Below are 24,454 nucleotides of genomic sequence, written 5' to 3'. Positions count from 1 at the left end.
TTCCGATGACAGCACCACAGCTGTACATACCTAGATCAAAGTTGTTGGAATTGAACAGGAATTCTGGTAAGTAAAAAAATTCGGGGATAAGTTCTTTTACATCTGCCATGTTGTGCTTTGATGCTGAGTACCAGGCCTCGCGCACACTGTGGAACATCCGGTCAGCCAGGTCGAAGTGGCCTCCCTGTGGACGGAAGAAGGCACTGCTCTGTTAGAGCCCCATCGCCACACCTCATGGCTTCTGTCAAGCTCACGGGCTCGAAAAACCCAAGTCAATACATTTGGTGACAATTCCATTTTCCCCCATCCTACGTCAAACACACAAAATTTTAAATAATCACAAAAAGAAAATGAATTCTTTTGGGGGTATTTCTGACAAAGTGCTTAATGCATGTATTTTGTAATCAAAGTGAAACCTAAATACAAAGACTTTGAAAAGTCACTAAAAAATGAGTTTTTATTGAGAGGGCAAGAATATGAAATATGAAATATGAATTCTTCCATAGTTTCATGATGCTCTCCTAAAGAAAACCAACCAAGATTCTAATGTAGCCATCTACAGTTGAAAATATTCAAGTTGTGTGTGTGTGTGTATACACATATATGTGTGTATATATATATATTAGACTGATTTTATAAATTAACACGACATTCAAATGCTCACAATGTTAAGGATTAGGTGAAAAACTAAGAAAGTGATCAAAAAGTTATATATAATTTTTTGATATATATAACAAATTCAAATAGAAAAGGGATTTCTTACACAGCCTTATAGATATAGCACACCTTCCTCAGTCGAACTCCCTCAGTTTTCAGTGGACAGAGTGTAATGTCTTTACACTGAAGCTCACTGCGGGAAAATGCCAAAGTCCATATACTGCGCCACCAAGACCTGCCACAATCTGACTCATTACCTGTCTGAGGGCATCCTCTGAATTTCCCCTCCACTTACTCTGCTCCAGACTCAGTGGGCTCCCTGCTCATCCTAAAACATCTCAGCCACGTGCTTAGCTTGGGGCCCTCTGCCTGGAACACACTTTCTCCAGGCACCTGCATGAGTAACTGCCTCATGTCCTCCAAATTTTTGCTCACTTGCCACCTTTTCAAGGAGACCTAGTCTGACCACTCTATTTCAAACTGCACTGCACCCTTTTCTACCACCCACTCCTACTTCTGTACTTCCCAGTCCCTTTCGCTGATCCATATGTTCTGATAGCATGTATTGTATTCTAAAACACTTTAAGATGTATTTTTGTTGTTTTTCTTGTCTGTTTCCCTCAACTAAAGTATATATGCTGTACAAAGTAGGGCTTTTGTTTTTATTCATTGATATCTTCCACGTACTTAGAATAGTGTCTGGTACATAGTAGATATTCAATAAATATTTGCTGAATAAATGAAAGAGAATGTGGAGGAAAGCAATTATAATAAAGAAGATAGCAAATGAGCTAGACTGTATTTTTTAAATATTTGTTGCTAATTTAAACCAGTTAAGTCTGAATTCCATATACCTGGCTGGAAAGCACGTGGTATTTGCTTCTTTGACTAAAGGACCCTGGCTCTTGTTTTACTCATCAATTCTGATATAGTGAAATGCCACTTGAATTATGTTTCACCATTCTTTGTGACTGAAACTTCATAGGACTTCTTGTAAGGCAAGATAACAACATTAAAACACACACACACACACCGATTTTAAATAGAAAGGAGGCTTGAATAAAATAGAAAAATGCTAAATTTAGAGTTTTACCTGCAGCCTTAAGAATATCTGTGTGAAAGGCTCCATCCTTACTAGGTATGAAGCCACAATCATTGCAGATGAATAGTGGGTCCCATAGTGGTAGGCTGGAGTTTCTCCTGTTCAAAAAAATTAAAACATAATTGAAAACAAAAGAGTAAATGTGAAAAATAAAATTGGTATTAATAGGCTTGAAAATGCTAATGCCTGTGATTGCTGCAACACTAAACACAATTAGCACTGGTGTCTGTAGTGTGAGAACATTACGGCATCACTGTAGTGTGAGAACATGACCTATACAAAGCCCCTCACTTACATATCTGGCAGTAATCCAAATTAAGTATAACTCAGTGCCTTTCCTCACAAATTTAGCACATGTAGGAATTCACGTTTTGAGGGTTATTGTAATAGGTAAGCCTTAACAACAAACCACCTTCCACTAAAGCAGGATACTGACTTACAGCTACTTTTTAGGATGCTCTGGCTTTGCAACGATCTATTACTCTAAATTATTATCTATGAATATTACGTAATTGTTATTACATACTCTCCTTCGCAGGAAAAAAAGGGTCCACACAGGGAATACCTTTAGGCTTAAGCTTAGTTTTTTTTTCCTCCTTTGTTTCACCCATTCGGTGCGGGCGGTGGGGAGCAGACACATGAGAAACATTACACATAACAGGGGGCCTGCGTGGTGAAGTTGGTTAAGCACCTGACTCTTGCTTATGGCTCAGGTTGTGATCTCAGGGTTGTGAGATGGAGCCCTGCATGGGGCTTTGTGCTCAGTGGGGAGTCTGTTTAAGATTCTCTTCCCCTGGGGCACCTGGGTGGCTCAGTTGGTTAAGCAACTGCCTTCGGCTCAGGTCATGATCCTGGAGTCCTGGGATCGAGTCCCACATTGGACTCCCTGCTCGGCGGGGAGTCTGCTTCTCCCGCTGATCTCTCTCTCCTCTCATGCTCTCTCTCTCTCTCTCTCTCAAATAAATAAATAAAATCATTAAAAAAAATTAAAAAAAAAAAGATTCTCTTCCCCTCTCTCTGCCTCTCCCCAGCTCACACTCACCTGTGCATGCATGTTCTTTCTCAAATAGGTCTTTTAAAATAAAACACAAAATCAAAACACTAAACATAACAAGTAATAAGTGTAGTTTCAGGAGGTGGTGGCTGTTATTGTTGTTACTGTTATTATCATTATTATTATTTTATTATTTTTTTTAAAGAAAAGGATTCCAAAAAGTGTCTCAATAAAATTAAAAGACAGTTTAATTAAGGAAACTGTAGTTTCTGGGTTAAACAGGATTAGAGTTAAAGGCAGATTATCTACCTAATGGGAAATTTCTGACCTATACAAAGCAGACAGTTTTCTGCCAGTACCTGATAAGCTACCTAAAACATGTCTTCTAAGCATGGCCATCAGTTGGCATGCAAAATCTGATAGCTGTATACATGTGTGAATATATAACTTACACAGATGTAATGATACATAAGAAAAGATAAAGGAAAAGATACAGAGATGGCAGACCACTAAATAATGACTTTATGTTTGCAACTGAGGCACAAAGTCCAATGACAAGAAAAGTTACTTACCATTAGGATCTTCCCAGTCTTTATACCGCTTCTTGTATTGAGCTAATCGTTCATCTGTCTGTGCTCCCATTGGCTTAGCCAGGTTTCTAAATGTCTTGGGATTAGTAAGATCTACCTCCTAAAATACAAAATGAAATCCAATTCCAAATTACTCTACGCCTTTCATTCTCGCCAGTGTAGGTACAGTGACTATAACAGACGACAGTGATTTATAAACGTTTGTGATCCCACTGGCAGAACGGGGCTCCAAAACCAAGCTATGTACCTGCTGGTTATCCGTATTTTATAGACAGGCACATGGCAGCTTGTTAACCGGTTCAGTCTGAAGACAACTACTTTGGAAATTAAGAATTCACAGAAGACACTCAGAATCCAGGCTGGAGATGAGGAATAAGGGAAAATCCTTCCCAGTCTTGGCAAGGACATGGCAGGGGACTCGACACTAAAGCCTGGAACTCATTTTTATCTCCATCACCCATGTAACTGTAGCACCGAATCTCCTTTCTGTTCTCTTCCTCTCCTCCCCCATTTCACCCCAACTTCACTTCTGAGTATTCCCTTCTTAGAGGTGATCGGGCAGTGAAATGAACTAGAGCACTTGGTAATTCATTCACCTCTGAAAGACAGCATACCAGACTACGTGACTTCCAAATGAGATGGAATCTTTCAGTCTATCTTCCACCAATTATTTTAAAAGTTCATTTCTAACTGACTTAATTCATACACTTAAAAGAGAAACAAATTCACCACCTGGGGTTTTCAAAGTAAAAATCTGGAATATGCACTGGGGGGAGGGGTATTTAATCAGTGTCCTTTTAAAGGGCATCACGGCCAAACAATTTTGCCAAACTTATACTTTAAATGAATCCACATCCATTAATATAAGTCAAAATCTATATGCAAAATCCCTCATCAATACTGGTTAACTTTGGTTAACTCAACAAAAACTAAATTGTATGCTAATTATCAGGCACCGTTCTAGGGGTTGGGAATTGAGAGATACGGGATTGTCTTTGTGCTCAAGGGATATACATGTAGGAGCTACTTTGGGAAGAAGGGTACTGTGCTGAGGTTTCTAAATTCTCTCCAAATTGTGATGACCATTACTGAGTAATTTTAAACAGTGATGACTCAATTAGTGTTTCTGAAACCAGCTGCAGTGTAGAGTACAGAGAGACACCCACCAGGGGATACAAATTAACAAGCACTTAAGAAAACCAAATAGATATTAAGAATAAATATCTAAAAAATTGGTCAATGACTTAAACTTTGTACAAGTCAAGCTAAAACTCTTCTCATCTTCTTGTAACAAGTGCCCGTTGAGGAATTAAAATTATAAAAATTATAAATTAAATAATAAATTATAAACCAAGTAAAACATCTGGGCAAGTTAAGTACCTCTTAATTACTTTTGAAGATGTGTTCCACTTACACAAAATGTTTATTTACCTCTGAGTCGTAATCTGCAAGGATCCAGGGGAAGACAGGATACTGCATGAGATCATTATACGACCTGCCAGCCAAAGTGTTCAAATGCATCAAATACTGGAAGTTGCTGATTTCACCTCTCTTGGGAAAGATCAACAAAGATTCATTTCAGGACCATTATTTCTACTATGTTCACTTTAAAAATTTTTATTTTTTTATATTTTTATTTTCCTAAAAAGAACACAAAGTTTTTTTTAATGTATGTATTTTATGGATTGCTGAAGTGCTTTCAACTGTATAGCTTATACCATCTAACTGCAAATTATGAATGAAACTTGCATTTTCATTAAGCCTACCTCCCATCTCTGAGTCACAGACTTCTCTCCAACCAAAGTGCTAAGCAACCCAGACCTAAAAACAAGAAAAGATTAAGTTACAGGCAATATAATTTTAAATCTGAGCAATAATCAAGTTAAAAAATTTACATCTGGTCCAGGAAATTTTCAAACCATGGAAGACCTATTACAAATGAGTCTTAGTGTGTTATAACCAACATTTTGAAATATGAAATAACAGGGAATTCAACTGAAGAAAACAGAGAACACTGAAAAGCATTTACAGTAAGTGAAAGTATTTCCAGTCAATTTTGTGTTAGAATTTGTAACTCAGTTTGTGGGTCCTGGGACGCAATACAAAGTTCATTTTTTACCTTGGGTTATAGCAAGAACTTGAAAAACAATGGTCTAGTCTGTCTACCTTTTACAATGACCTGTACATAAAGAAATGCGAAGACATTAAATTGGAATAGCTGAAATAGTATACATAGCACATTTCTTAAAAGAGAAGTTGGAGAGTGAATAAAAATATAAATATTTTATGAGAGGAAAGTCATTGCTGTTTGGATCATTTGGAATTACAGACTTTTTTGGGTATCAGATGTTCCTGGAATGCTGTAAAACCCTTCTTAAGGTTTAACACCTTCGTAATATTCGTTATTAATGATTTGAAGATTGTGATTTGAACACAATCACCCATAGGAAAGCACTGAACTATGTATTTTACTGTCTGAAAAGAAATCAACAGATTTGTAAACCTTAGTTCTTAAAGATTTCTGGCTCAACAGTAGAGGTAGCACTTTCCATTTCTAGGTAAGTTCTTCCCATCAGGCAAACCAAATGTACAGGAACTCTCCGTGGAAAGAGCTATGTTGACTCCTCAACTTTATAAGAAAGGGAACAACTGAAAAGATGAAGTTGGAAATGAATTTCTGCTTCTTGCTTTTGAACTTTTAACAGATCTTTAAGAACTGCCAGCTCAGCACAGAAAGTAGTAAGAACAATGAAATAACAAGCTGAAGATTATGTAAGCAGGTGAAAGTACTGGCAATTTAATTACAAGTAGAAAAAAAGGCTCAATGTGCTGGAAGGGGAACTTTTATTTCCTGTCGTTTATCTTAACAACAATACAAATGATTAGGAACAGAACATAACCTGAGGTCCAAAAAAGCACCTATTTAGCATTTGTATTTGCTAAACCTCAGCTAAAGAAAAGCAACAATTTAAAAGAGAAACACACGCATTTAATATAGTTAGATGCACACAGACCAGAATCAAATTTTATTTACAAATTAGAGAATCCCCAGTAAAGTTTAAATCACTTTCTTGCATACTGCATCATTTGTAGCCGAAAGCACTGCTTCTTTTCCAATGAATTATATAAATGGCTACCAGTTCCTGAGTGACTATAAATGGGTTCTTGAAATGGCTGTATCATTCAGAAGGACTTTCTAAGATTAAAAGCAAGTAAAATGAACATAAAGGAACTACTGATAGGTCTGAACGCATAAAAACAAGAGTTAAAATTTAAATATTAAAAAACAAAATTAAGAGGAAAACCGGGCAATTTGCAACAAATATAACAGGTAAAGGAGTAGTAATACATTATTATAGAAAAATCCCATCAAATGGATAGCAAGAACTCAGAGGAGATGTCAAGTAGACTTACCATGGTGATCATTTCTCAATTACACAAGTATCCTATCATTATGTTGTCTACCTTGAAACTACTATAATCATATGTCAATTATATCTCAATTAAAAAAGAAAGTCAAACCACCATCACCACCACCACCAAAAAAGAACTCAGGAAAAAAATGGGCAAAGTTATGGATAACTCACAAATGAGGATTTTAAATGGCTAACAAACATATACAGTGCTCAAGATTACTAAAATAAAAGAAATACACATTTAAAAATCGAGAAAGCATCTTATAAAACTAGTAAAAACGAAAAGATAAATATAAAAAGTTGACAAGCATCTACTGAGGTAAGTAAATTTACCCGCTAGTGGTGGACTATAGATATGTTTAATTTTTATGAAAATCAAGTTGGTTTTGCTTATCAAAAGCCTTAAAATTCACACCTCTTTTTTTCACCAAGGGGATTTTACCCCAAAAAATCATGAGCAGTCACACTTGCATTATTAGAACAAGGAAACCTGACAAAGATGAAGTATCCAAAAATAAGAGAATGCTTTATACATACCATGAATAGGTATTAAGTTAAAAGTAATATTCTGAAGAATTTTGTAATCGCAGGGGTAACAGTTACATATAACACTGCATGGAAGAAGCAGAATAAAAATCTGTCCACAGTATGAGCTCAGTTACACACACAGGACCGTATGCTGCTTAACGGACTCAAGGAAATCGATCAGACCTTGAGTGCTGATCTGACAGGAATGATGATGCATAGCGTGCCTTTTTCTTTTAAAGTTTTCAGTATTTAATTCTGTGTAACCACTAGGAGGAGAAAACACTCATTCAAAATATTAAATAATACTGTGCAGATGCAAACCATCCTACTATCACTATTAAACTATGATGTAAGAACCAATCAACCTACCCTTGCTCCACACTTGTGTTCGGCCGTTGCCCAGACACAGACTCTGAACTGTCAGTTAGAGATGGCACGACAGCCAAAAACCTGGAAAATTTAAAAACAGCATAAAATTGGAAATGAAGCCAAAGTCGGGACCTAATGGGAGCCCCAGAAAGGCAGATACATTCAGACCTTGACTGCTGCATTTACCCTCCCCCACCCAGTGAACAGCAGGCAAAGGGAAAACACAATAATTGGAATCTGTTACTAGAAAGGGTCAGATATTGGCTTCCAAGCCAAATATAAAAGGCCACAGCAAAATCTATCATTCTGGATTTTAAATATGCTGTCATATTACTGGAAGAAAAAGCCTTGCAACACTGATGTACAGAAACTGAGTCAACTTAATGAAGTACTAACGAGTGATTAACAGCTAAATATTCACATGACAGCAAGTAACAAGGATAGCAAAACACTGGGAGAACAGGGACAACACTAAACAAATGAAGATACATACACAATAAGCAACTTTATGTGACACTTCTACATTTTTTTCAGAGTTGCCCACAATGTCAACATATATATTTTAAAGGTGGAAGAGAGTTATAGGAAAATTATTAGAACAGATGTGGTCCCTGAACTTTAGCACATACACAGACATTTTTCAGAGAAAGACAAACTCATCTTGTAACAGCTGCTAATTAGGAGAGCAAACAATTTCCAAGTGTTGAAAACAACATCGCCTTTAGAAGTGAATACAACAGGTAACTAAAATTTCAGTCCCTTTATTGGCTCTTCCCACATGTGAAAGGAGTTTGGGATTACCAATCACCATCCACAGGCACTTTGTCTGATGAACCCCCCTCACTCCCTTGTGCTCACAGGTAGTATTACTGGACCACGATGATAAGCGATGTTGCTTGGCATTAAACATTCCTCATAGAAGTAAGGTGAAATATAAAACTTCCCTTAGTAGAGCACTTGCTACCCAAACCACCCTTCAAAGAATTAGGAGAAGGTCTCTCGTATCTGTGATCCATTCATAAAAGTCTCATTATTCATACATCCAACAGAAATATATATTTTTTAAGATTTTATTTATTTATTTGGCAGAGAAAGAGATCACAAGTAGGCAGAGAGGCAGGCAGAGAGAGAGAGGGGGAAGCAGGCTCCCTGTGGAGCATAGAGCCCGATGTGGGGCTCGATCCCAGGACCCTGAGATCATGACCTAAGCCGAAAGCAGAGGCTTTAACCCACTGAGCGCCCCCAACAGAAATATTTTTGAGCACCATGTATTCGTACTACTTTTCTTTCACAAGGCAAATTCTGAATACAGCTTACCAAAAGTAAAATATGATTAGGTTAGATAAACTGGTTTATTTGGCTATCCTACTTTTTTGAGGATGAAGGTATCAACCTCTCTTCCAAGGCCAAGGAAGGTCTCATATAAATATAATTTCTAGGGCAACTCAGTCTCTGCATTCAGTGCAATGCACGCAATGCAAGAAATGGCACTGTATTCTTTTTTAGTAAATAGGAAAGAAGCCCATTTTGAACCTGAAGTACTATTTTTTTAAGCTACAGTTTCCTCATTCTTTTACATTTAAAGACACAGGATTCAATGATACACAGCTTTTGATGGTATCTACTACAGTGACCAGAAAGATAAACAGTATTTCACAACAGAATAGCATTGCTTTAAAAGATAATTAGAAGAATCATGTTTCAACAGGTTGCCAAAAATGAAACAAACATTTTCCTCCAAGAATTCACTGATCTCAAGATCCCAGACTTTCAAAAACTAGCTTATCTGGTACTAGTTTCCCTTACACCCCTTCCCATGATAGCATTATCAAGTATTCTTAATAAACAATACCTTTGGTAGACTTTATTTCTAATTCCTTTCTGAAATGCAAGGAGGTAATTCCGTCCATCTCCAGAGAAAACCTCCACAGCAATAGGCTGAAATGTTCAAAGAGAAAAACATTAAGAAAAACACACACAAGGTCATATATTAACTTCTCCACTATGAATATCTACAATGTTGAAGAAGTTAACTTTTTCAAAAACATTTTCAGAGTCATGAATTCCCAGCAGATTAAATTACAAAAGAAACAGAGCCAATGTGCTCTGTTCAATTTTTGTTTCAAAAATCTTTATAGAATACTGGTAATATAATTAAAAAACTCTAATTGGAAAATTATAGTGAAGATGCAATTTTTATATTAAAAGACATGTTGATTTGCATGCTATATGAAAAGATGGATAATAAAGATATTAGGCTGTGTTTAAATAAAAAGAGAGAGAGAGATGTATTATATCGAGTTGTGCTCCCATGAGACAAGAGTTTGCCTGTCATAAAATCATCTAAGGAAATTCTGTAAGGGACAGGGTAGGTCCTATTAAGGGTTTTCATGGCAAGTATGAGTTTTAAATAGTATCTCCTCTGAAAAAAGGAAGATGACAAAATGTTTAGTACTACTAAATCAACCCACCTGCAAGAGATACCTCCTTTTATGTACTTCCTTAATATCTTCATATGCAAAAATGCTGCATGTTCTCTTGAGCTGACTGGGGCCTTGCCTGGCTCCTCTAGGGATAATTGGCTCATGCATACTACAAGCAGCCGAGAGAAAAAAGATAAACAAAAACACAGCAAGAGATAAATTCACTGTTCAACAAAGGGTGTGTTATTTTCAACATATGAATAGGGAACAATACATCACAATACTGAGTCCAAAAAAATATGTTTAAGAGAATAATATATTAGCTATTGAGCAAACAAAGAACCCTTTTGATGATTATGATTAAAAAAATCCCACTAGGGGCACCTGGGTGGCTCAGTGGGTTAAAGCCTCTGCCTTCAGCTCAGGTCATGATCCCAGGGTCCTGGGATCGAGCCCCGTATCGGGCTCTCTGCTCAGTGGGGACCCTGCTTCCTCCTCTCTCTCTGCCTGCCTCTCCGCCTACTTGTGATCTCTCTCTGTCAAATAAATAAAATCTTAAAAAAAAAAAAATTAAAAAAAAAATCCCACTATCAGGGCCAACTTATGTACTAGGCACAGCTGGTACAGTGCATGCGTAGGTCCACCTGCTTTTATTTTTTTTTTTTTAAAGATTTTATTTATTTATTTGACAGAGATCACAAGTAGGCAGAGAGGCAGGCAGAGAGAGAGGGGGAAGCAGGCCCCGAGCTGAGCAGGGAGCCCAATGTGGGGCTCGATCCCAGGACCCTGGGATCATGACCTGAGCTGAAGGCAGAGGTTTTAACCCACTGAGCCATCCAGGGCCCCAGGCCCACCTACTTTTAGGGGCCCGAGGAAATGTTTTAATTTTTTTTTTTTTAAAATCAGAAGAAAAAAATTGAACTTTTTGGTAGAAGAAACTGTTTAATGTATAATATGAATATATTCATCTTTAAAGCAACACAGTCACAAAATATAATTTTTACATTTTGAACACCTCACACTGTGGAATATAGACACTGTCTCTGTGGTTCCTTCCTAGGACAGGTTTCGAATACTTCCTCTCAGCAACAGTCAGGGCCACATTATGACATTCATGGGCCCCTTGCTCCACATAAAAATATTAAAAATTGTATTTCGTGACTGTTGCCTTAAAGAGAGAAGAGCACCTTGGCTTTCTAAGCCTTAAACTTTCTGTCTTCCTGCTGGCTTTGTCTTCTGGGTTTCTGTTCCCCACTATCATCCCACAGGACTGGAAGAGGACAAGGAAGATAAAACTCAATTAATTCCTGCCTGTGCTTTACTCATGCTGTTTCAAGGGTGCTCAGAGGACAGGAACACTTCCAATTAGTTAGACAACTGTGTAGTTACCTGCATTTTCTCTACAACTGTGTTTGTACTAAAATTTAAAAACAATTTGCAAGTTCTGAGTAAGTTTATAAAATATACAGATTATAAGGAACTTGGTGTCTGGCACTGTTAACGCAGAACAAAAAATTTTTTCATTTTGATAAATAAGGCAAATATTTTCTTACCTTGAAATAACTATTACCCTTGTGAATATTTAATGACACACAAACTGAAAGATAACATTACTTAAAACACGATTTTTGAATTAAAAAACACTAGGTCAATAGACTGCTGTTTTCAAGACAGCTATACGTTGTGTGTCTTCATTCATTTACTTACTTTGGAGGTAAGGTTTCAATATCTCTTATTTCCCTGGTTGCTGTCATTGTAAATCCATCAATCACATAAAAATGCTCTTTACCAAAAAGAAGTAGCCCCTCACTGGTATCCAGTCCCTGGACTCGAGCACAGCGGTACATATGCTGAATCTATGAAGAAAACCATAAACGTTCATTAACAGAGTTAACCAAAAAACTGATAGTTTCTTTTTTGATATAATGGAAACAAAATGTTTTTAAATATGGTTTTAATGGGCAAAACATCCCCTGAACTAAGCACATGAAACCTGAGTTTAAGCATGTTAAAAAAGAATCAGCTAAAACTGCCATCTGATTTGCAGTTGAGTCCAGTAAAAGCAGACAACCATTTTACTCACATCCATACACCAACCTGTGCTTTTACCTATCCAACCCACTTCTCCCACTTTTCACATTACTCGCTGTGTGCCAGGGACATGTGTACTAGGTTCCAGAGGCGATGAACATGTTAGATAAGGAAGGAGACGGATACAATAAACAGGGCAGGAAAAAAAAAGAATTGAAGTGTGTATGTAAGGAGCTTAGGATTGTGCCCTTTCTGAGACAAGAATGAAAACAGGTCTGATGAGTCTAACAAACCTAAGTGAATTCCCAATCCTGTTACTTAGTTATGGATTTAGCCAAATTTCTTAATTTTCTGGGCCTCTGTGTCTGTTTGTGAATTTCAGATATACAATGATTTGTTGTGAGAGTTACTGAGATCATGTATGTAAGCATGTTAGAAGCTGTTAGCTATCGTCCCTTCCACATAGCTCAATTTTGTCTTTTCCCACAACAGCTCCCGGGTGGGGACTGCGGCATTTGTCCCTCTTTGCTCTCAACCTGGGCTCCTGCTTGCCTGGCAGACTGCTATGCCATTGTAAAAAGCCAAATTTGGCAGAAGTTGTATTTTCCTCGTAGGAAGAAAGAGTTGCTAAGTCTATCAATGTAAGTATTGTTTTCTTTCCAACAGGCAGGATTCAGTTCTTTCTTGCTTATAAACGATTCTTGCTTAAACTCAGTTCAACATGAGTCAAGGAAAAAATATCAGCAACTAAACTAGAGCCAAACAAATGTCAAATAAATGTCAGTCTGAATACACTTCCTGCACTATTCAAACTTAAAGCATTAGAGCAAAATCTGTACTCATGAGATTAAAAGTTTAAAAAAATGGCAGCTTTAGAAAACAGTAAAATCGCAAATGTAGTCAATTTTCATCACATCTGAATTACTTGAATAATAAAAAGGTAGAATGTTACAGGAAAAACTGATACTTTAAGAAATCATTGTAGTATATAAAATGTAGTATATACTACATTGTATATACAATGTATATACTACATTGTATATAGTAGTATATACTACTCCATTGTAGTATAATATACAAATATATATATGTTTTTTAAAGTGCATGGCCTGAATTTTCAAATGCTAAAAATATGATGCAGCCAGCATTCAGAATAAGAAACAGAACATGCCCAAGGTTCCAGAAGCCTCTCTTGTGTTTCCTTCAGACCTAATGAACTTCTATAATTATATGATTTTTTAAAAATATTTCCATTCAAGATTAACTAAGCTCTATATTCAAACAGAATTTTTAAATTAAGCTCTAATTTCTGACTATATCTTCATGGGTAAGATTTCAAGGGTTACACTAAGACACAATACAGGAGGCAAAAAAAAAATCCTTTAAAAAAGGTGCTACAACACATTAATTCCTTCCTTCATTTATTTATCCTTTTATCTACTCAAGAGATCTGGAGTAGATCTTTGAAATGCATGCATGTATGCTTTGAAAAAGCATAAATCATAGTATCTTATCCTTTGAACGTGAGTTATCAGAAGAGATCTGGAGAAGTGAGACTGTACCCAGTAGGAGTTCCTGGGACACAGATTACGCAAGCGATGGAGAGAGTGGCATTTTGACAGAAAATACAGTGAGTAAAGCAGAGAAAAGAAACAGCATTATAGATGTAGTGAACTGCGGGGCACACAGTGCTGCAGGGGGCTCGATTTATAAGAGCCAGTGATGTGAGCCCAAACAGGCAGGCAGGGGGTAGGAGGTCCGGAGGCAAACAGGAAGGTAAGGTAGTCTTCTGTGAGTGCAGGAGAACAGGGCTTAAATACAAGCCTAAGGATGACAGCACAGATGGGCTGAAGCTGCTTGTCGATGGCCAGAGGAGCTATGGAAGTGCAGAAAACTAGCACAAGGGCAGACGAATGACTGCGCTGTGTGCACGGGTTTGAAATAGAGAATGATGGCAAGAAATACAGGCTAATAAAGGGCACAGGGATAGAGTGGAACCAACTATCAACTACTAACACTATATCTCATGAAGCTCTGGGTTGTCTAGTGTGTTCAGACAGGTCAGAAAACCCTGAAAATGGGAGAGGTAGAGTGCTGAATCCAAACCGTTGCTTACTATTTGCACTGTATGTCATTAGAGAGGGTAAAATATGTATCTTGTGCCACCTGGTAAATATCCCATCAGTTAGTGTTGTAAAACGCAAACGCATTACTTCCACGCAGTCCTTACTTTTTAGAAGCACAGTACCTTTTCTCCTTCCTCCAGGAGGCGGAGTAGGGTGGCATTATCCGTTTTCTCCTCCTCCTCTATTGAGCTGCCTTCAGCAATCTGGTCTTGTAGCTGCTCCTGGCTCTCCTCATCTCCTCCATCAGGTGCTGACCGAGACCGTTTCAGAGGAGGCTTGACCAGACCTACAGGATCATAAGCATGAGAGCCATGTGACCTCATAAGGCCATTTGGGAAGCAGTTTGGGTTCCTGCAGTCCCTCCTACACATTTCCAAATTGAGATAACTCTGGAAGGTACAGGTAGGCAGCACAGTGCAGTGCTGAATGACAGAGGCTCTAGAGTTAAGCACCTGTGTGACCCAGGACAATTATCTGCCTCTCTGAACTTGTTTTCTCATCTATAAAACTGGAACAAAAACACTATCTTAGAGGGTTGGGGAGGACTTAATAATGAGTTATTCATGCCTAGCATCATGTTTAATAGTAAATGCTAAGTAAGTGTCAGATGATGATAAACAGAGCTTAGCATAATTAATGGTAAGAACCGTACTGCTTATGGATAGGTGTCATTGAGCGGACACCACAAATAAATGATCAATCACTATCAGAACCAAAATTAAAGACAGAAAGCTATAAATATGATTATAAGAGATCCCACCTACTTGGAGGGCCCATGAGGACTATTTCAAGACTTATGTCATAAGCAACAGTACAGTCATTCATATATGCATGAAGGTGATCAAATCATCATGTCATAAAGAATAGAACTCTTTAAAGTACAGGATAGATCATTCAACTTGCAGATTAAGGAAACATTCTGTCTACATTTTGATAACTTTATTAATAATCACAGGAGGTGACAAAATCAATTGATGAGATGCCGAAGTATAAGCAGCATTCAAAATACATTCTAAATGCCACATTTAATTAATATCCTCTAGTTGTTCCAAAAAAACATCCTGTCACACCTACCAATAATAGTTGCTCTAAGAATTTTGAAAAAGCATAAATCATAGTATCTTATCCTTTGAACATGAGTTACCAGAAGTTCTGCTTTGCCTTGAAAGAACCTTCTTTTCACATATGAAAGAGTATTAATAAGTAATCAAGAGATATCAAGTCCTGCTGGGAATATCCACAAGGGGAAAAAGCGCACAGGTGCATTATCTTTTTTTTTTAAGTAAGCTCTATGCCCAGTGTGAGGCTTGAACTCACAACCCCCAGATTAAGAGTCATATGTTTACCGACTGAGCCAGCCAGGAACCCCTATCATTGCATTATTTTTAGTAAATCAAAACGTCTAATTCTATGTCTAGCATAACACCTTACATAGCATAGTAGTGACACCAAATTTGTGGTTTTGTGTCAGTAGACATTAGGAAAATGAGGCCAAGACAAGTGAAGTGCTTATGACCCAAACTTAAGTCATCTGACTGTGAATTATACCTTCACTTGCTGGTACAATGTCAAGAAAGCTAGAAGACTATAAACCCACTCAACTACTCAACTACAAAAAGTTTCAAGGATTCTATGAAAATATTAGATCTATTATGAAATGGTTAATAAGTCAGTCACCATGAGACAGAAAAGGAAAATTTTAATAATAAGATAAATGGATCACAATTTTTGATGGTGTCTTTTGTTGACATGTTGTCATCATATACTATCAAATTTTTTAATCGATGGGATCTGAAAGTAATTTGGAGGGGAGGGGGCTGGGGGATTGCGTAAGCCTGGTGGTGGATATTAAGAAGGGCACGTATTGCATGCAGCACTGGGTGTGGTGCATAAACAATGAATTTTGGAACACTGAAAAGAAGTAAAATAAAATGAAAAAAAAAAGTTCTTAATTTATATTCCTAGGCTTTGTTTATAGAATATACCAAGGACTTTTGAATTCACCATGAATCAGAGGCTTAGAAGAGTTAAAAGACAATTGACTTACTTATTCAATATTGACTGAATCCCCATTTTGTGCTAGGCATGTGCCAAAACATAAAGTGAGAAGAAAGATGATTTCTGCCTCTAGAAATTTGTAATTTAGAAAACATAAAGCAGTGAAAAATCACTGAAATTGTTATGATATGAGCAAATGCTATCTTTGAACAGGGTGGTGGGAAAAGGTTTCAGAGAAGGATAATGGGATATTTGACCAGTGTCTTAGAGGCTGGGTGGGGTTTGTTAGGCTCCACATCACGGAGAAGCTATAGGAAGAGGGCAGAGGGCACACATATGTAAAAGTACAGAATCAAAGGGGAGCCTGGGTGGCTGAGTTGTTGGGTGTCTGCCTTTGGCTCGGGTCACAACCCTGAGGTCCTGGGATCAAGCCCTGTATCCGGCTCCCTGCTCAGTGGGAAGCCTGCCTTTCCCTCTCCCACTCCCCCTGCTTGTGTTCCTCCCCTCTCTGTCAAATAAATAAAATCTTTATGTGGTATATATATACAATGGAATACTATGCAGCCATCAAAAGAAATGAAATCTTGCCATTTGCAACGACATGGATGGAACTAGAGGGTATTATGCTGAGCGAAATAATCGAAGAAAGACAACTATCCTATGATCTCCCTGATATGAGGAAGTGGAGATGTAACGTGGGGGGTTTGAGGGGTAGGAAAAGAATAAATGAAACAAGATGGGATCAGGAGGGAGACAAACCGTAAGAGACTCTTAATGTCACAAAACCAACTGAGGGTTGCCGGGGGGAGGGGGCTATGGAGAGGGTGGTGGGGTTATGGACACTGGGGAGGGTATGTGCTATGGTGAGTGCTGTGAAGTGTATAAACCTGGCGATTCACAGACCTGTACCCCTGTGGCTAATAACACATTATATATTTACAAAAAAATTAAAAAAATATTAAAAGAAAAAAAATCTTTAAAAAAAATTACAGAATCAGAAAGTCCGAATTCATCATCTCATGTATGTTTTACTAAGCTTGTAAAGCAAAGATGTGGAACACTCTTCTTAACTGTTGTCTAACATGCGCTAGTAACACATTTAGCAGTTGTTTTAATTTTTACAAAATATTTATTTAGTTATTAAAAAAAATGTCACTGAGAATCCTGCCAAATGCAGTAAAAACATTATCAAGCCAAGAGGCACACTCCATCACCTGTAGGCAGTAAAGAGCCAGTCCCTTTAGTTCAGATCTAGAAATTAATCTTAAAGAGAGTGAAATTATAAAATACGTATGGATACTTTTATCCACATAGTTGGCCCAACACTTTACATACAGTAGCTCATGTTTTCACGAAAACGCAAATCTAACAAATGCTCCAAAGTGATTTTTACTTCCAAGGAAGAGGAAGGCTGACCTTTGACTTTAGCGATAGTGTCTTCCCCGTGCTCTGGTTCCTGCTGAGCAGCTTCACCTTCTGAACTCTCCACTATGGCATCCTGGACAATGGCTGGATTGCCAGAGGCTAGTCGCATGTAGTATTCTTTACTGTCATAACTTATGGCTCTTCTGTATCGAGCGGGTTTCTAAGAAATTACAGAACAAAAGGATTCAGATGATTATTTTCAAGAATTAAAATATAAGCTTCCCGGAGGAAGGTATGGTATCACGAATTCTTTATGTGTTACCTTCTCAAAGGGATTTTTTAACAAACTGCATTTATAAACAGTAAAGCCAAAGACTTTTGGGTTAAGTTCCTCTATTTTAAAATTGCACTGATTCTTAAAACATACATATAAAAAAACAGTATTAGCAGTTTTTCTTCCTGAAGTAGACATAAATCATCTGTAGTCAAATAACATTTTCACGTTAGTATCACATGGCCTCACTGATGTATTAGAAAACCTTCCTAGACAGTAAAGGGAACAGCCAGTGTTGGAGAACATCAAGGTGCAAGACGATGTCTGATTTGTGTGGAGCCTGGAACTTTGCTTCTACTCCAAATAAAGTACATAGTCAGGCGTAAAGGCAATCCATTTAGTTGGAATCATCTGTGCCAGTATTTACCTTAGACACCTGGAGGTAAAGATTCAGAACTGCACTGTTCTTCCCTATGTTCCCAGTTCTTACTAAAACTCCAAAAATGGCCCAGACCCTCCACAAGTTCTGACCCAACATGGAATCAACCAGCTTCAGGCCAGATGGAGCGCTCTGCTGGGCCAGCTCCTCCAAGCTGTTATCTTCAATGTGCTAAAACATTCCTGTTGTTTACTGTGTAAAATGATATGCTCCATAAACTTACTAACGAAATGAGTATATTAAGAACAGATAGAAGTTTATCTTGAAGAATAAATTTATTATCTAGAAATATTAGAAAAGATCTGATATTTTTGGCATATGATACAAGAGCATTTCTTTTTCAGAATTAATATTTATCCTAAAAATACAGTCTCCAGGGTGCCTGGGTGGCTCAGAGGGTTAAGCCTCTGCCTTCGGCTCAGGTCATGATCTCAGGGTCCTGGGATCGAGTCCTGAATCGGGCTCTCTGCTCAGCAGGGAGCCTGCTTCCTCCTCTCTCTCTGCCTGCCTCTCTGCCTGCTTGTGATCTCTCTCTGTCAAATAAATAAAATCTTTAAAAAAAATTTTTTTTTTAAAAAATACAGTCTCCAGCTGACCTAAACCCCCTTTTATTTTTCCTGAAAACCGTAACATAATGAAATAAACAAGTTCTAGGGACACCTGGGTGGCCCAATCAGTTAAGCATCTGCTTTCGGCTCGGGCTGTGATCCCAGGGTCCTGGGATGGAGCCCCGCAGGGAGCCTGCTTCTCCCTCTGCCTGCTGCTCCCCTGCCTGTGCACTCGCTTGCTCCCTTTGACAAATAAATAAATAAAAACTTCATTTAAAAAAAAAAAGTTAAAAAAAGATGGGGATTGAAATATGCTTTAGAACCTTCCCTTTTTAGGGGTTCTGGGTAGCTCAGTCGGGTGAGTGCCCAAATCTTGGTTTGGGCTCAGGTTATGATCCCATGGGTCTTGAGATGGAGCCCTGCCTGTCAGGCTCTGTGCTCACTGGGGAGTCTGCTTGAGATTTTTTCCCTCTTTTTCCTCTGCCCCTCTCCCTGCTCACATTCATGGTCTCTCTCTCTCTAAAATAAGTAAATTAAAAAAACAAACAAACAACCTTCACTTTCTAAACATTATTTCACTGTTCCTTCCCAATGAATAAGAATAGCTGATTAAAAATACCCTGTCGGCCTACTCTTCAACTCAAGTAGTCTATATGTATTATCCACCACAATGCTTATTTCAACAAACGATTTCCAATTCAAGTGGAAAATAAATATTCCTTGTTGGAATGTTTAGACTAAAACACTGAACCTATTTTGAGATAAAAAGCTACCTAACTGAAGTCACACTGCCCTTCTTTTAAATTCAGGCCCAGAGTCAGGGAATTGAGAGAGCTGCAAGCTAACAGGAATGATATACAACATAGGAAAGTATTAAAATGAGGTAAAATGATACTACAATGATGGAAGGACCAATCTGATGAGCAAACTAACAAGAATAGTGTAATATCTTTTAAATGAAAGAAAGGTAGTAAACTTTGTACACCATACCAATTCTTCTAAGTAAGGTTTTGCAATTATCTTCAACTCAAAATTGCTCATTTTTAAAATGATGAAAGCATAGTTAGTGATGGGCAAGGCAACAAATTAACAGATGTGGGGCTTGGCTACTGACTTCAGCTTGGCACTATGTGTTTTTCACTAAATATTTGGAGGTATATTTCTGCATTCTAAAGAAGTACTTTTTTTTTTTTAACTGAATTATGTACTGAATCTTTCTGGAAAAAGGAAACAACTGTAAATTTTTTAACTAATTAAAAAAAGTTAAAATTCTATTTTAAAAAGTGATCTGCGTATACCCTTAATTTTCATTAGTTCCTTCTAATTGAAAAATAATTTTTAAAAGAGGATACTCCTTGCATTCCCAAGATACACACTGTTTAGTATGTGGAAGAATTAAATGAGCAAATGAAAAAAAAAGTTGAGGGTGTCAGGCTGCCCATTACTAACATGCATCAGAGCTTGTTAGTTTATATGTGAAGCGATACACATTTTACGGTGAGAGCAGTGAACACTCAGCCTGTTAGTTAGGGGCACAGAGGCCCTCGGAAGCTAATTAGAACAAAGCCGAGAAAGACTAGAACATCTCTCAGCACGAAAGACACCAACTTTTCAACTCAAAGGAATTTACAGGAAGGACAAATTGAACATCAATCTTCTACATTAGTCTAGTCTACCATGCACTAAAAAAAACAAAAACGAAACAAAGAAAACTGCAAGTATTTTGTATTATCTTACAGTAATTTGTGTTTTACCTTTTGAGGAATGATATCATCAGGTGTCTCGGGCTGTTTACTTGGGACCTCAGACTGAAAACAGGGTATTAAGTACAGATACATCAGAAGAAAAAAAAAACAAACCAAAACAAAATAAAACACAGCAACATAAAGAACACCACAAAAATAAAATTTTCTTGAGGACTGTATGAAATATGGAAGACGCACACTCAAAGAAAAATAATGTGATACCCTAAGTTGTTTGAAATAATCACTTAGCATCTGGTCATTATTTTTTCTTATTATCAAAAGTAGTTTTAAAGTAGAAACTACACTAGACTTCTCAAGGCTACTGAGCAGGACTAACTTAAAAATCACAGACAAAATTTCAGCACAGGTGGCCAGTGTCATGGATGATTAACAGGCAACTCTATACAGCTTCAAAAGGAAAAAACTGAAAACTGGATAATAGAATCTAATGCCAGCTATTACCTTCCACCTACCTTTCACTGTGCTTAGCCCTGCATCTCTTTTGTAACAGAAGCAGCTGGTTTGTACCATTACCAAAATCCCGTACGTAGCACAGAAATCACAAGGTGCTTATTAGTGAAAAAAAATCCTTCCGTAAAAGCCCAATGCCCTACTTCCTTGACTACTTTCATAGCCATAACCCCAGAAGGGCTGAAAGCAGAAGGGAGACTGGGTCATCAGCCTCCAGATCAAAAGTTTTTGTAGGGGCGCCTAGGTGGCTCAGTGGGTTAAGCCTCTGCCTTCGGCTCCGGTCATGATCTCAGGGTCCTGGGATCGAGCCCCGCATCGGCCTCTCTGCTCAGCAGGGAGCCTGCTTCCTTCTCTCTCTCTCTACCTGCTTCTCTGCATACTTGTGGTCTCTGTCAAATAAATAAATAAAATCTTAAAAAAAAAAAAAGTTTTTGTAAAAAGTACTTTGAAATATTAAGTGGTTGCTTTATATTTTATTCTGAGAATAAAATCTCAGTTAATGAGAGGGCAACTTCTGTTGAGCTGTTGTACAGGGCTTACACATGTAAACATACACAGATAACTACATAGAGACAATAATACACCCAAGAACTACTTCCAATTTTTCTTCCTTCTCACAATTTTATCTGGAGATGACATTTAGTACTTTTCCCCACAGTAAACATGCATCGACAAAATGATTTCACAAATGTTTCCTGCCTGGGCAAAACAAACACTGGACTATTAGGCATCCTTTCAAATACTTCACATGATTTTAATAAACGTTTGTCTTTAAAGGCAAACTTTTAAAAACATACCTTGCAATGAAGAATAACCTTTAAAATATACATCTATGTTCTCTTTCTTGGTAGGAGTTTTGGCTATACCAGTATAAAATACACAAATGTGAACACATGATGGTACACTTAAGATTTGTGTATTTCAATGTATGTAAAATTTACACCAATAAAAACAGAATTATAAACAAAAACTCAACTCTAATTAATGATATGCATGTGGAAGTGTCAAGGAGTGAAGGGTACTGATTCTACAACTTTCTCTGGAATTCATTAAAAAAAGAAACTAACTCCAAAATAGATTGTTGGATGTGTGATAGACCAATACAGCAAAATGGACCCATTACTATTGTCGAATGCAACTTTAATGTCTACTATTTACCTTCAACCAGAATGTGGGCAGGGTCTGCCATGCAGCATACAGCACAGTGCTGGTTTAATACATACTTACTCACTGATTGACTAAGGCTCTTATTTTGCTACAAGGCAAAGCATTCAACCCATAGTATAGAGATATGCTATATCAATAACTTTGGTATTATCATTGCTCTCTTTTACTTAAAATTTTGTAACTATTGTAATTATGTTTACATAGAAATCTTAAATTTTCAAAGTCAGAATTTCTAGAAAATAATTCTTTAGTCATTTTCTTCAAATTTTTCTATAATGTTGGCAATGGAATTTCCTGAATGAGATGCTTAGTTTCTATGAGTCCTGTGACATCTCTATATTACATAAAAAATCTATGTGGAGGCAGCCACAGGGACTCCCTTAATTAGAAAAGGAAACTTCAAGCAAGTCAATTACTCTTTTGTCCTAAGCAGCCCAAAATTAAAAGGTAGACACAGTATGGTCTTAACCCCAATGTATTTATAAACAATAGTAAATTTGTTTGAGATTATTACTCCATGAAAATAAATTCATGAAAATAAGGGGGGGGGTCACAAAATTAAAACCTGGTTTTTGTATCTAAATATGATTTTTTTAATGGAAAAATATGGAATCTCATTCTTCTTCCGTAGGATTCATAGCAATGAGACAATTGCTTAAAAGCCACTGGATTTTATATTTTCATCATTCTCGAGGTGGCTCACATCTTAACTACAACTGACATTACCACTTAAAATATAGAATTACGGTGCAATTTAGCATAGCTGTTTTAGTTATGTTACCCCTCAAGGAAAGTCACTGTACAGAGAGGAATCATTTTCATGTGAGAATAGTTGTTTCCATATGTACCTAATTATTCTCATGACAAAAATTATTACTCCTACTTTTATTAAAATAATTTTAGTAGATAAACTATGAAAGCTCTTAAGTCTAAGGCAAATGAGACTCTAAAAGAACATTCTATATTCTATAAACATCCAATTTAAAAATCAAGAAACAGGGGTGCCTGAGTGACTCAGTGGGTTAAGCCTCTGCCTTCAGCTCTGGTCGTGATCCCAGGGTTCTGGGATCGAGCCCCACATCGGGCTCTCTGCTCAGCGGGGAGCCTGCTTCCCCCTCTCTGCCTGCTTCTCTGCCTACTTGTGATCTCTCTCTGTCAAATAAATAAATAAAATCTTTAAAAAAAAAATGAAGAAACAAAGTTCAAAACTTAGAGCAAGTAAGCTATCCTGTATACAATGTGTAACAATATCAAGGTTTAAGAAATAAAACTTGAAGGACTAGAGAAAAAAAAGTCAGTTAATTCATTTCTAACACATCAAAGATTTTAAAACAAGAAAAAAAATTTAATCATCACTGTATTCTTTAATCAACAGAACTAAAAATTTAAATGCCACTGGAACAGTATTATTCTTACAAAGGCAAAAGATTAGTCAATTGCCCTTGCTCAGGTAAAGTCTGCTTTACCTAGCAAGAAGAGGCTTCCAAAGCAATTTTTAGGTTGGCACATACCTCTTACATTGCAAAAAGTATTGACTCTATTTTATAAACATGCAGGCAAGGAAGGCAACACATTTATGGGAATGGAAATGGAAGAACTGGGAAGCAATGTGGAATACTGTTTGGGACAGAGGTGGATTTTCTATAGAGTTAATAAAGCTTAAACTTCAATAGCCTTCACTTCCCATGGGATCCTTTCAAAACCCTGGAAAGAGGCGCCTAGGTAATTTCATATTCATAAATTTATGCCCTTTTTCTTGTAGAGCCCTCTGCCAAGTTATAAACTTTAGGACCAAATTTTGTAATTTGGCTCTAGTCCTTTTTAGTGGAAAAATTTCAGAATTAGGAAAATTCTATAGAATGCTAAATTCTATATGCTAAAGCAATGGAAAAAGTCTATAACTTCAGGATAAAGAGTGCTGGTAGTCCATTCACTCAACATTTATTAAGTTCTTAATACTCTGTTAGCATTACAGAGACAACACCTAGTATATTGTTTCTTTCTGTCTGGAAGAAACTCACAGTCCACCAATAAGGTCACAAAACCATCAAAGGTTGGAATCGCTTTTTTTCCAAAAGTGATTCAACTGCTAAGGAACTCTCATCCTATATACTCGTTATATCAAACTCTGCTACTTAGGAGCTGTGCCTAGACCTTTCTCTAGGTTTTGATTCCTCATCTGTAAAATCAGGAAAACGGTGTTAGCATCGC

General features: G+C 37.3%; 1 protein-coding gene across 3 annotated transcripts in view; it reads right to left on the bottom strand.

Annotated features, from left to right (window-relative positions):
* Window positions 1–24,454, bottom strand: part of LOC111154820 (WD repeat and FYVE domain containing 3) — a 243,510-nt gene that overhangs the window by 28,861 nt on the left and 190,195 nt on the right. For all 3 annotated transcript variants that reach the window (XM_022514747.1, XM_022514756.1, XM_022514763.1), the window contains 12 exons: window positions 20,615–20,668; window positions 17,651–17,819; window positions 14,359–14,522; window positions 11,787–11,935; window positions 10,128–10,248; window positions 9,509–9,594; window positions 7,657–7,737; window positions 5,110–5,164; window positions 4,775–4,894; window positions 3,326–3,443; window positions 1,751–1,857; window positions 31–184 (listed from right to left, as the gene is read on the bottom strand). In XM_022514747.1, coding sequence (XP_022370455.1) covers window positions 31–184; window positions 1,751–1,857; window positions 3,326–3,443; window positions 4,775–4,894; window positions 5,110–5,164; window positions 7,657–7,737; window positions 9,509–9,594; window positions 10,128–10,248; window positions 11,787–11,935; window positions 14,359–14,522; window positions 17,651–17,819; window positions 20,615–20,668 — 1,378 coding nt within the window. The remainder of the gene's footprint in view (window positions 1–30; window positions 185–1,750; window positions 1,858–3,325; window positions 3,444–4,774; window positions 4,895–5,109; window positions 5,165–7,656; window positions 7,738–9,508; window positions 9,595–10,127; window positions 10,249–11,786; window positions 11,936–14,358; window positions 14,523–17,650; window positions 17,820–20,614; window positions 20,669–24,454) is intronic.

This window comes from Enhydra lutris, unplaced genomic scaffold (assembly GCF_002288905.1).
Source record: "Enhydra lutris kenyoni isolate GAN:26980312 unplaced genomic scaffold, ASM228890v2 scaffoldscaffold3, whole genome shotgun sequence".
NCBI lineage: Eukaryota > Metazoa > Chordata > Mammalia > Carnivora > Mustelidae > Enhydra > Enhydra lutris.
Note: the sequence above shows the minus strand (reverse complement) of the source record. Positions and strands in the feature narration are given on the sequence as shown.